Source organism: Thamnophis elegans, chromosome 3, assembly GCF_009769535.1.
Source record: "Thamnophis elegans isolate rThaEle1 chromosome 3, rThaEle1.pri, whole genome shotgun sequence".
Taxonomy (NCBI): Eukaryota; Metazoa; Chordata; class Lepidosauria; order Squamata; family Colubridae; genus Thamnophis; species Thamnophis elegans.
The window spans coordinates 105242049-105255841 of NC_045543.1; the positions used below are offsets into that span (position 1 = coordinate 105242049).

A 13793-nucleotide genomic window follows, 5' to 3' on the forward strand; every position below is an offset into this window, starting at 1 on the left:
GGTAATCCCATCAGATAAATTAGAGTAATAGAAATGATTTTTTCCTGTGACTTTACTTAGGGAAGATGAAGCTGATTATTATTAATGGTGATAATAATAATTCTTATGTAGCCTGACTACCAGCAACCTTTTTCTTTATGGTAGGTGAAATACTTTAGATAGAAATGAGTCACTGTTCCACTTCCATTGTTTCAAAAAGAAAAATTGAACTGGAATTTTTTTCTTTCCTATTTCCAAATACAGCATATTTCTGTAGTGTTTAGATTCATGTGTATTAAGAAGGTACGTCTCAAAGAAAGTCTACTGAAAAGAGAAAAACAGCCTTAGGAAATTCTATCGGGATTTTTTTTTAAGAGTACATATGTAAAGCTTTATTTTCTTGTTATTTTTAATATACAGAACGTGTTTTAATATATGTAAACTCCATCCCATACATGTTCCCCTTTAGGGGAGAGATGGGAAGATGCGGCCTCGGTAAATGGGACGGCGACAATAGGGATTCTCAGCTATTCCCACGACACGGAGGGTAGGGAAAAACGTTCGATGCTTCCCACGTCAGTCAGGTACCGTATAAATGATTTAGCAATAAAGCTCGGCCAGCAGCGTTTCCTCAAAGGCTGCTTCCCCCCGCGATGAGGTGCAGGGGTCAAATGCGGCGGTCAGCGAGCAAGGCAGCCACCGCGGCCTCGCTCGTCGTCCGCGTTGCCCCCTCAGAAGCGAAAACGGCTCCTCGCGTTCTCTGGTTGCCTTGGATACCAGACGGAGGCCTTCTTTCCTTCAGCCTTCGGCCGTTTGCCGCCATTTGGAGGAACGCGTGCTGCCGAAGGCCGGTTGCGGTGGGGTAGCATTTCGTCCTTTCTCTTCCCTCTCCAGGCCGAGTAGCCTGACATGCGCCGAGCGAAGCCCCCCTGGGGCGCCTCGATGCTGTGGGAGTGCGCGGTTAGCTGCCGCCAGTACTGGAGGACCGTGGGACAGCCGGAGGGGATCGTGTCGGAGCAGGATACTGACCATCATTTCGTGCATCGAAGCACCATTCCTACCATGCATTTCCAGCCCAGCTTGCCCAGGTTCCTCTGCCGTTCCCCAAGTTTCATGGAAATTTTTTGGGGGGGAGGAGTAAGCTGACTTTGAGTACATCGAAAACATCCTTCCTTCTCCCTTTTCCGTCATTCTTGCAGTGTAGCTGGATCACTTGGTTGTAGGGGAAAGCACTTGGATGCCCCATTTCTCACACACTCTTTGTGAATGTAACCCAAACAATACTATTTAAGCCGTTGGGCCTCTTTCAAAAACAGCATCCGGTTGCCGTTGGAGCAGGGCAGCTGAGCTCGGGGTTTGAAAAGAGGTCTGCAATAGCTTCTCCTTTTTCTAATGTAACTCTCCTGTGAAGATCCCCATACAAAGCCCAATCTCTTTCTGCCCTAGTCAAAACAAAAATGTTCGTGTTCAGGTGCCCTTGTCCAATATTTCATAAATCCAGATAAAAATATTCTTCAAGGAGGCGGGGGGGGGGGGACGGGACACCATACCTAAAACTGGCAAGGCAGTTTTGTATATAAACAGTATATAAACAGGGAATAAGCCTGCCTACTTTCACCAATTATGTTACCTAGTTGGGTAATAAAATATCTAAGCGAGCAATTAAACTCAAAGTGCAGTAAGGATTCCATAGGTAATTTCATCTAAGATCTGTTTAAATATAAACTTGGATATTGATTTTATAAGATTTATTAAGTTAGATTTTATAAAATAATAATTATTTACTTTCTGTTACAACACAAATATTAAAAATAACTAAGTTAATTTTAAGATTTATGTTGTTAAAAAAAAACAGCTACTCATCCATATGATTGTACTGAAGGGAATACTCTTGCTACATCTAGTGTGTATCTATCCTAGTTAATGAAAACATCTAGGAAGGTGACAGGAGGCTGGTTAAGGTAATCATCTGTGATTGCTGCCTTTCTCCTTGATAGAAATAATAGTATGTCCTTCAAAAAAATCTCTGGAAATAAATAACAGCTAAGTTCATATATGGGATGAGAGAATTGATACAAAATGCCAATTTATAATTTGTTAATTATATCCATTTTAAGGTTGCCTATTCCTAAACTGGAGGACACTATTGGTAGATACTTAGCTGCTCAGAAGCCGCTATTGAATGATGAACAATACAGGTATAAAAAGACATTATATAATTATATAATAAAAGAACAGATAAAGCAATTATATTTTTAAAAATATGAATATATCAAAATATACAAAATACTTGTTTCTCTGTAAATGATTGTATTTGGTACTCTAAATAGTCAGCTCTTTGTTTTGTTAGTGAATTTTCTTTTGCTGGCTATGCCTAGAGGAAGAATTATAGGACAATGCTGAATTATTGTTTTGCACACATTACAGACCTCCCCCCCCAAAAAAAAATCCCAGATTCAGCTTTCAATATGTCCTGATTTACTGAGCAAAGTTATTGTCTGGAATTCTAGAAAATTGTTGATTAGATCAGTGGACTAAATATCCATATTCATACATAGCACTAGGTCAGAATTCTATAGAACTCTGGCCTATCATTTATGATCATTTGCATCTTTTCCAATTGCTCCAGCTTGGGTTTGTTTCACTAGCAGGAGAGACAATATAATTATAAACTAATTGGTCTCCTCAACAATCTTAGAAACTAACTGTAGATACTGTTTCTTTATTCTGGTTTCTAATGAGAGAGGAAGACCAGAAATTCCAGTTTACAGTTTTTCTTTCTTTTTAGTTCTGTTTACTTTAGCATCTTTGACTAATGGGAAGGGGAGCCCAACAAAGTGATCAGGTAACACTCTGCACATGAACATAAGCTTTGAACTATTGTTACATACAAAATACAGGCAGCATTAGGTAATTTTTTTAAGTCATTTTTGGTTAGCTCGAAACACTGAAATCTCACAAAACTGGGCAATTTCATGGTATATGTTTGTTCCCACATGATTGTGCACAGCATCTGGAAAAGTTCCTGATCACTAACATATTTGGAACAAGAATATTTTATTATAATTAAATAATAAATTATAATGTAATTAAAATTATATTAGTTATAATTTCAATGACTATTCAAGTGCAATAATAATCCATTTGTAATTTCTAGACTTACTGTAAAAATTGCTACAGAGTTTGGAAAAGGAGAGGGGAAGATCATACATCATGATCTTCTTGAACATGATCGGATTAATAATCATACAAGTTATATATCAGGTTTGTTTTTAATATTCTTGATTATTCTTGAGTCAAACATAACATTATTTAAGCTTGTTTTATTTGCTATTTATTTTTATTGAGCAAATATATGTATTTTGTTTTTGATGATCTGGCTTTATAAGAATAGTATCTATTTTGAAACTGCAGTTTTTTATCCAAGCTTAAAAAGTATGTTATACAATGGCATGTTCACTCATGATGAAGGAAACAGGATGGTAAACAGTTTCATTGGAGTTCCATGGCCCACACTAATTTGATTGTTTCCTACAGTAATTTAAAGGTCATCTGCAAGCAAGTAATTTGGACCTTGATTAGGCTCCTTGATGATTTAATTAACTTCCATGATCATGAGAAAGGGATCACAGAAAAAGAATGGGCTATTTTTTATCATTATCCTACCTATTACAGTAATGAGGAGGCAGATCCTACAGATTAACTCTGAAAAAATATTATCTTGAATGGAATATTATTGCTTCTGAATAGAGAATTCACTGAAATCATATATGTTTTCATGTATGAACTCATGAAACTTAAGACTTTATTCAAACAGAAATATGAAATAACATATGATAAAAATATGCCTCTGTTAATGTGTTATATGAGGTGGACTACTTTTGAAGTTCTGCTCATAAGCTATGATCTTCATCTTATTGTCTATATCACATTTACAAACTAAGAAGAATCATGTATGAAACTTTATAGAAGTGAAAAACAGGTGAAAATCCCTAATTGACACATTGTTTTACAAAAGCAAATTAAAATATTTACTGCTTACCTTATAAGAATTGCTAAGCTAATACTTAGTTGCAATGTTGTTCAGAAATCTCATTTAATTACTTTGAGAAATTTGCAAAACATAAGTCAAATACAAAGAAATGAAATGAATAAAAATTAAAATGCCTAAAACATAACAATTGTAATTAATTGTTTTTAAGTATCTCAGCAGGTAATAATACTTAACTAGCCTTTTCGGATTTGGATTTGTTTAGGATTTAGGATTTGTTTTTATTTTTGTATTATTTTAATGGTTGAGAACAAATTATGTTCAGTTAAGCCGAGGTGGCGCAGTGGTTAAATGCAGCACTGCAGGCTACTGCAGGCTACTGCTAGATCAGCAGTTCAGCGGTTCAAATCCCACCGGCTCAGGGTTGACTCAGCCTTCCATCCTTCCGAGGTGGGTAAAATGAGGACCCAGATTGTTGGGGGCAATATGCTGACTCTCTGTAAACCGCTTAGAGAGGGCTGAAAGCCCTATGAAGCGGTATATAAGTCTACTGCTATTGCTATTGCTATTGCTATTGTTGTATGTTTGGTTTGCACAATAATATCGTATAAAATAAGGTATATTGGGACCGACTGTCTATTGCCTCGAAATTCCGTGGAATATTTGACCATAAATCAGTACTTGTGTGAAATGGTGCGCGTGCGGGTATCTGTCTTGATTCCTGTGATTACTTGGATTAGTTCCTGTAGTTATCTTGACAAGAGATTTCAGAAAAGAAAATATTAATAGCAATAGCACTTAGACTTATATACTGCTTCATGGTGCTTTATAGCCCTCTCTAAGCAGTTTACAGAGTCAGCATATTGCCCCCAACACTCTGGGTCCTCATTTTACCAATCTCGGAAGGATGGAAGACGAGTCAACCTTGAGCCGGTGAGGATCAAACTCCTGGCAGTGAAGTGAATTAGCCTGCACTACTGCATTCTAACCAATGCGCCTCCATACCTCTAATAGGTAGTTCGGTAACACATAACAGGTAGTCCTCAAAATATGACCACTCATTCATGACACTTTAAAATTACAACTTCTAAAAAAGTGGGTTTAAGATCTGTGACTGAAGTTATAACTATTTCAGTGCCCCACAGTCATGTTATCAAACTTTGAGTGCTTGACTGCTTGCAAACAATATAATAAGGCCGAGCAAACTGGAGTTAGCAGCAGGAGTAAACTGGCAAAGGTCAACTAGTGTCACTTGCCAATGGCAGCATCTGGGCTGGAGTAGAGGCCTCCAGAGGGCTCAGCCAGCTGTTACCGCCCCCAGGCCTCTACTTCAACTCCAGCACTGCCCTGCCCCTGAGAAATATTGCCTCAAGCCTCATACCCTGGCCAGCCACCCCACCACCAAATCCATAGTTCCACCACCACCCTCATTTCACACACTCCCTTGCACTCAGCTAACCTTCAGTTAATGATGTCTGACTGTGCTATATGTGAGGCAACTGCTGACCACTCCAGGCCTTCTTCCCATACACATGCCCCAAACCTTCCCCAGGACTTTCAAGAACAGGCACCCTATTTGGAGAGCGGCACAAACCCCGTTCTCACAGGGCTTTGGAAGACTTCATTCTCCAAATCATGGGTACCATTTCTTCTCCAAATAGTGCCCTTGATTTTGTAAGACCTGGGGAAGACCAGAAGATTTCTGAAAAATTGTGAAAATGGGGCATGCAATTTGGAGAAGGAATGGTGCACGCAGCCTTGGAAGAAGGCCTGGCATGGCCAGCAGCTGCTTACAAACAGTGTAATCAGGCCGAGCAAACTGGGGTTAGCAGCAGGAGTAAACTGGCAAAAGTCAACTAGTGTCACTTGCCAATGGCAGCATCAGGGCTGAAGTAGAGGCCTCCAGTGAGCTCAGCCAGCTGTTACTGCCTCTACTTCAACTCCAGCACTGCCCTGCCCCTGATAAATATTGCCTCAAACCCTGGCCAGCCATCCCAGCACCATTGTGCAAAGCTGGAAGATTGTGGTACAGACAGATGTTTGGTAGAACTAACTAGAGTAACACATTATGTTAACTTAAATGCCAGATTAAGGAAACTTGTACAAATATGAAGATGTGCTATTTTTATTTACTTGATTAAAAGTGACAATTTTATATGACATTAGGTTGAAATTAATCCACTTTTACAAGACATTTAAATACAATTACAGAAAAATAATATATCAATTTAATCAAAGGTGTTTCCAGTGTGGGGAGTTCTTATACAATTATGTCAGAGAAATTGAGGTTATGTTAGAAACTTAATTGTTTATAAGAAATAAATGAACTGATTTAATCCAGTGAAAGTAATGGAAATAGAGTGCTGTATTGGCACTATGATTAACAAGCTATGTTATGTATATTCAGGAGATGCTGGAGGGTCATATGCCATACATCAATTACACGGTACAAAAAGCCAACTGAAAGGCTCAGGAAAAAAACTAAACATTATGTATTCACCAGATGCTCTAGCTTCTTTATTTCTGACTTCACAGATCATAACTAAGAGCATATTCAGACACATATATTGGAGATTTTTTTTAAAAAAAGTATATTAAGAAAGGGTGTATGTTTTACAGAAAGTTACAAAAATAAATGCAGCTTTTCTGGTATTTAAAGAAAATGTAGAATGAAACAGATTTGAAGGGACCTGTTTGATTTTCCATAATACATCTATACAAACTAGTGTTTAGTGTGTTTAGTGTTTATTGGTCTTGTATGCTAGTCTTTCAAGTTTATATATTAAACATTAAAATGTATTTTAACTGAATTATTTTTATTTTTGTAGGACCCTGGTATGACATGTATCTTTCTGCGAGAGATTCAATTGTTTTCAACTACAACCCTTTCATTTCTTTAAATCCTGATCCCAAACCTGGATACAATGATCAAGTGGTTAGAGCAACCAATCTTGTTGTTTCGTCGTTAAAGTTTCTTAACACCTTGAAGAATGACTATTTACGGCCAGATATATATTATGTAAACCGCAAATGGGGTCAAAGCAAAATGTTCAAACACTTCATCCGTGCTCTTCCATCTAATCTATCCTGGTATGGAGCATATTTAGTGAATGCTTATCCTTTAGACATGTCACAGTATAAATCTCTCTTCAATAGTACCAGGATACCTAATTTAAGTAAGGATACATTATTTACAAGTGAATTTGCAAGACATTTGTTGGTGATGAGAAATGGTCATCTTTATGTTTTTGAAGTACTGGATCCGTTTGGTAACATTCTACATCCATCTGAAATTCAAGCTCATTTAGCACAAATAATATTTGATGCTGATCGTTTGCCTAAATTTGAACTTTCATATCTCACAACTGAAGAAAGAAATACTTGGGCAAATGTAAGGCAGCAACTTGTCCAAAACGGTAATGAAGAAAACTTGAAGAAAATTGACAGTTCAGTCTTCTGCCTTTGTTTAGATGATGCTTCCCCGCAAGATGAAATTGAACTCACTCATTGTTTTCTTCATGGATATGGTTTTAATCGCTGGTTTGACAAATCCTTTAGTATGATTGTCACTAGTGATGGAAATGCGGGAATAAATTTTGAACACTCTTGGGGAGATGGTGTTGCAATTCTGCGTTTTGTTAATGAAGTCTATAGAGACAGTACAGAGCATCCAGCTCTTGTGCCAGAATCCAGTCCAGCTTTATTTGTTACAGCTTCTGACAAGCTTGAATTTAATCTGAATAATTCAATAACATCTGCAATAAATGCTGCACATATGAAATTTAATGAAACATTGAAAAGGTTTACCGTAAAAGCATTTAGATATGAAAAATATGGGAAAGAGTATATAGTGAGTAAAAACTTGAGTCCGGATGCTGTGTTTCAACTTGCTTGTCAAATGGCTGTTTATCATCAATTTGGAAAATTTCTTCCTTCTTATGAAGCATGTAGTACTGCAGCTTTTAAACATGGTCGCACTGAAACAATTCGACCAACATCTATGTACACTGCAAAGTGTACAAAAGCATTTATTGCTGAACGAGGAAAGCATAGCATTCAAGATAAGAGAAATATGATTGAAGAATGTTCGATGTACCATAGACGCTTGCAGTTGGAAGCTACATTAGGTTAGGCCTTTTCAATACTTTGTTATTTTATTTTAGTCTTGTGATAAAGTCTAGGAATGATACTTACGTGGACTGTCAAATAATTTGTGTCATTTAACCTTATAGAATATGAAAAGAATGGGATTTCTGTTGTGGGATATACTTTATGGAAAGAATAGTTAGAAATTTTCACATAGTTTAACTAGTTCTTAGTTCCAACTTTGTTATAGTTATAGCTTTGGTATGGTTATAGAGAAATATAGAATGTAGCAACATTTTAAAATATTCTTTCATTTATATCTGCCTGTCTTCTAAGTAACTCAAGTCATGCTTCCTACTGAATGGGGATTTGAATCCTACTCTACCCATCTCTAATCCAATACCACTGCTACACTATATAGGCTTTTTTAATTATGGGAAGAAAAATGATATTTTTGCAAGCTGTTAAAGGATACATCTTTTTGTTTCCTTCTGGGCACTTTGAAAAGATTGCTAGATATTACCTTATTCATTTTTTTCAACTTCTACCATGCTGCAATTTTCTAGTGATCCCAATCCAAGCACTAATTAAATATGACTGTCAAGATTTTTTTCCATTTCAGTCAAGAAAGTGCCATAGTGTCATCAAGAATTGAGCTAGATTTGAGGGCTATTTTGTTTTTAATGATATTAACCAATATCTATTAAAGGTTTGTATAATTCATCACTTGTTTAGTGATGAAGAAATAACTTTATGACAAGTTGTTGCATTTACAACCTTCAAAAGTCTAAAGTAAAAGCCAAAATAAAATAATAAGTAAAGTTATGGTATCACTTAGCAACTACTTCACTTAACAACTGAGTGATTGTTAAACTGGAATTACCAATAGCATCTATTTAAATGAGAGAATATAATCTGTCCAAATGAAGGATAGTCAGGGCACAACATATTTTGAAAGGAGATGTATGATTATTATTTTTTATTAAACAAAAGTTGTTTGTATTAGAGAAAGACTTGGGAGAGGAGGGGACAGCAATAAGCAAACATTGGATTACAGTTCTATTTGGGGATTCTACAATAGAAGGAAGTAAGCTCAGTAATATCTGGATGATCCCAAATTCTCCAGTATTATAATTTATATACATTCTTTATCTTCCAAAAATTATGTGGAATTATGGTTTGTGATTGTTATAATTACAAAGGAAAGGAAAGGAAAAAGTTCTTTAATTCAGTAATTACTATATCAATAGCAGCTCCTATCCTGTGAAATACCTTTCTTCCTGAAATCTGGCAGGCCTTCACCCTTTTTGCTTTCTGGGAGGAACTACTAGCTTTTCCTCAAGAGCAAAGTTGGAGCCCAAAGATTAGGAGGATTGGGAATGGTAGATCAGGCAACTGATTGTCTTTGTTTTCTTGATTTATATATTATTTGGTTTTATTATTCTTGTGGCTGCCCATAATTGTGTTTGATGAGATAGGTGGCCATATATACGTGTATATTTAAAGTAAATAAATTACTATAGAAGCTTTTGCAATAATTCTACATTTAAAACTTAACTTTTTTAGCATCTTGGTTTATTTGTTTTACAAGCAGGTATTTCTAAGTAAAATCATCCTAGTAATACAGACTTGGATTTTTAAAATGTATTTATTTAGACTAAAGAGAATTATTTGAGACTGATTTTTAATCAATTATGGTATATAGAAATTATCTTTTTCTTGATATGGGATTAGTTATTAGGACTAGCCATGAAAGTTCAGTATTTACTAAATAAATACTGTTGAAGACACACACACACACACAAATCGTAGATTTTCACAGGTGTAGGTATGCTGGTCTTGTTGCATTTGGGTCTTGTCCCGCTCCTAAACAGTGTGAATCAGAAATGTCTTCACTTTGGGGAGTAATTATAAACCATTGTTTAATGAAGTCCACTTTCCAGTTTAGTAGGATTTCAAATTTAACAAAACTAAATAATTTGGGCTGAAAAAACTTTGCCTTGGCATTTATTATATTTAGTTTTTCCTTTTATTTTCTATCATGCAATAGCACAGGGGTGTCAAACTCACATTGTCACGGTGGTGGCACATGACATATCAGGACTTTTTTCCCCTTTGTTAAACCGGGTGTGGGCGTGGCCAGCACGGGACACATCCAGCCCGCAGGCCACAAGCAGTACTTGTGTACTTATGTCTGGATACTGCAAAATGTCTGGATACGGGATACTTATGTCTGGATACTGCAGTATCCAGACATAATGCATTCTCACATAATGCGTTCTCAGCATTGTAAAAGCCAGTCTGCATGTTACTAATAGTGTAATTCTGCTATAACATTCAATGCTAAATCTATAAGGTCCATTGGTATTTTTGCTTGGAAAAGATTTGTGACCATTTTATACATTGCATCTGACATGCACAAGAGTAATTCACTTTTACAGAGACCTTTCTTAATAACCACTCATTTAATGATCGTTCAAACGTACGACATTGCTGAACAAATGACACTTACAAGGTCCTCACAGTTTCAGCCATTGTGGCACCTCTGCACAATGATGACACATGATGTCACATGATCACAGTTCAGACAATTGGTAACTGGTCTACATTTCTGACCATTGTAGCTTCCTAGAATCATACAATTGAAATTTGCAACAAAATTAATGGGGAGGTGAATAAGAAGTTGAAGTTGCAATCACATGAGATCCTTAAATGACCCACAGTGATTCACAATAGAGGACTGCTGGAACTACCATAACTAAACAACATGGGCATGTAACAAAATAAACAAAATATTAAAAAGTTATGATATTTATGCAGTTACTTATCAAGCACCTCTAAATTATATTAAAGTAATCAAAATATCTTTACAATTCCCAAGGCAAGTCACAACTTTTGAGCACCCCTAATATTTGGAATTTTAAAGTTGACAAATTTGACACACCCTAAAATTGTAACATAACACTTTACAGTTATTTAGTGACAGAAATTCCAGTTTAATTGCCATTGTTGAGCAAGAACTACTACTAATTTTTAAACAATATATTACTTACTAATTAATTAAACTTGAAAACCTAATTCAATATTCCTTTTTCATTTAAATCTTTTCTGTCGTGTGTATATCATGTCATAATAATACTAGTTCTTCATTATTGTGGTCTCTGTGCAAAAGGCATAGGTGTTCTGCGTTTGCACTGAAACTCCATCTGGAACCTTCTTTAACTGAGATTTTAGCAGGAAGTGAATCCATACAGTTCATGCTCCGGGCCAAAAATTGGTCCACCAATGCCTCTCAGGATCAAAGCACTCCTAATTGGGTAAACATAACCAGAACTAAGAAATTTTGTCTCCTCCCCTTCCCTTTTGGAATTTGGGAATATAAGGAGCAAATGGAAAGAACATCATTACTTAAATGGAATAATAAGCTGCACTGATACAAGCAATTTCTTTTCAGAGAGAAGCAAATCAAATGTTACTGTTACTGTCACTTATTATTCATATATGTGGTGCCCAGAGACCATGATGAAAGAATAGATTGCTTAACTGTAACTACAGCTCTTTGTCTTGTCATCCATGCCACAATTTACTGAGCCACAATTTTCCTTGCTACAGGTGCCTGCCTTGGTAGGCATTCCTGATTTCTGAACTGAAATGACAGTCTCTTGAGAACTGAGGGGAATGCAGGAGTTTCTTCTAGGAGCATGCACAGTAGGGATACACTTTCTGCCAGAAATCCCATCTGCAGAAGATTTCTGGTTGAGCTTGGTGCAGGTACAGAACCCATGTATTTGTTGGACAGATGATCACTCAAACAACCATAGTTACAGGTAAGCTAAAATTCATGTCGCCATTCGTTTGTATAGCTGGTTTTTGAATGTTTGGTGAAAAATGGACACAAATATTTTCATAAACTTCCTGTATTCCTTCTGCCAAAATCCACACTAGTGTTTGTATGTGTGTGTGTGTCACTGCCAATTAGGATCCCATGAAAAAGTCTGAAGTTTTCAGATTTTTATTGTCATTTATAAAATAGTTATTTAATATTATGGAATAATATGGAAATAATGTATAACAGAAGATGAAAAAGTAAATAGAGAATAGAATAGAGGACAAAGTTTGGGAGAAAAATAGATAAAATGATAACAAAATATTAAAAGCAGAATGCAGAGTTGCAGTACTGATAATACAGTGCTTAACTTCAATTTATTTCTATAAGCTACAAACATTTGTATTTGTATATATATATATTTGTAATATATATACTATATATTAAATGATACCCCAAATTATATAAAACCCAATGGCTGGATTCATACAACAACTTAAGCAAAAGCATACAAATTAATTCATGTCTTAGTGCACTGCAAAACTATTCAGTCTCTCTTTGGAGAGTTATAATATTTAGGATTAGGATTAGGATTTATTTCATTTATATGCCGCCCTTTTCCCCGAAGGGGACTCAGGGCGGCTCACAACTCAGTCAAGGGAAGGAGGTACAAATGGGGGATAAAAAAGACAAACAAACAATACAGAATTTAACACACACAACAACCATACCATTCGAGAAGGGGGGGGCAGAAGCTCTTTAGCCCCAGGCCTGCCGGAATAGCCAGGTTTTAAGGGCTTTGCGGAAGGCCTGGAGGGTGGTGAGGGTTCGAATCTCCACGGGGAGTTCGTTCCAGAGGATCGGAGCAGCCACAGAGAAGGCTCTCCTCCGGGTAGTCGCCAGTCGACATTGGCCGGCGTTTGGAATTCGGAGGAGGCCTAATCTGTGGGATCTGATCGGTCTATTGGAGGTGATTGGCAGCAGGCGGTCTCTCTTATATTTTAACATGATAAAGTAGGAGGAGTTGTTTTCTTGCACAGTACTAGAAATCAGAAATTATATAAAGAGGCAAACAATCAGATTCCACAGTCGACCAAACATGAAACAATTCCATGACTTAAGAAATGTTGATTATGTCCAGAGTTTGTTGGTACTGATGAGTCTTAAGAATAAATCTATTTATGGTTAGATGGTGCTTGATTTCATCATGTTCTGCACATACCTATAATGTGTTCATAGTATAAATATCCTACTCACTCTTTATATTCAATGAATCTGTCTCTTTTTTTATCCAGGTCAAGGATTTGATCGCCACTTATTTGCTTTGAAGTATCTTGTCCAGCGCAGAGGTGGAACTATTCCTGATATTTATACAGATCCAGCCTATAAAAACATAAACCACATTAACATTTCAACCAGTACACTAAGCACTCCAGCAGTTAATCATGGTGGATTTGGACCAGTAGTGCCAGATGGTTTTGGGATAGGATATAATGTGTTTGATAACTGGATAGGATGCATCATTACTAGCTATTTGGAACAGGAATTAGATGAACATCTAACATGTCTTCGGTGCACATTAGATGATATATTTGAAGTCTTAGAAGGCCACCTTAAATAATATTACATTATTTTGAATTGAGTACATAGCTATTCAAAAACAGCTGATATTTAAATAATGCATATATTACTATGAAGGGTAATAGAAGATTAAGTAGCACAACAAAGCTGTTCAAAATGTGTTCAAAATTAACACTTTAAATCTTAAAGTAGTTTTAATGACATAATAATACTTAAATCTTTGTTCTCCATTATATTGTAACCTCTTTTTTAAAAAAATATATATATCAATATTTTCAATTAATTTTATTGATTTTCTGGAGCTCTATGTGCTAATAAATCAACATTTGT

At 36.2% G+C, this 13793-nt stretch overlaps 1 protein-coding gene across 1 annotated transcript; it reads left to right on the forward strand.

Moving 5' to 3' along the window:
• The first annotated feature begins 888 nt into the window (after positions 1-888).
• On the forward strand, positions 889-13503 carry LOC116506214 (carnitine O-palmitoyltransferase 2, mitochondrial-like). Its single transcript, XM_032213864.1, has 5 exons — positions 889-1067; positions 2097-2177; positions 3137-3243; positions 6799-8097; positions 13178-13503. Exons 1-5 carry the CDS (start codon positions 889-891, stop codon positions 13501-13503), a joined length of 1992 nt encoding a protein of 663 aa, XP_032069755.1.
• The last annotated feature ends 290 nt before the right edge of the window (positions 13504-13793 follow it).

Coding starts and splice junctions, on each gene's coding strand:
- LOC116506214 (XM_032213864.1), top strand. CDS start 889: ATGCGCCGAGCGAAGCCCCCCTGGGGCGCCTCGATGCTGTGGGAGTGC. Junction 1,068..2,096: donor TTCCAGCCCAGCTTGCCCAG/GTTCCTCTGCCG, acceptor ATCCATTTTAAG/GTTGCCTATTCCTAAACTGG. Junction 8,098..13,177: donor GCAGTTGGAAGCTACATTAG/GTTAGGCCTTTT, acceptor TTTTTTATCCAG/GTCAAGGATTTGATCGCCAC.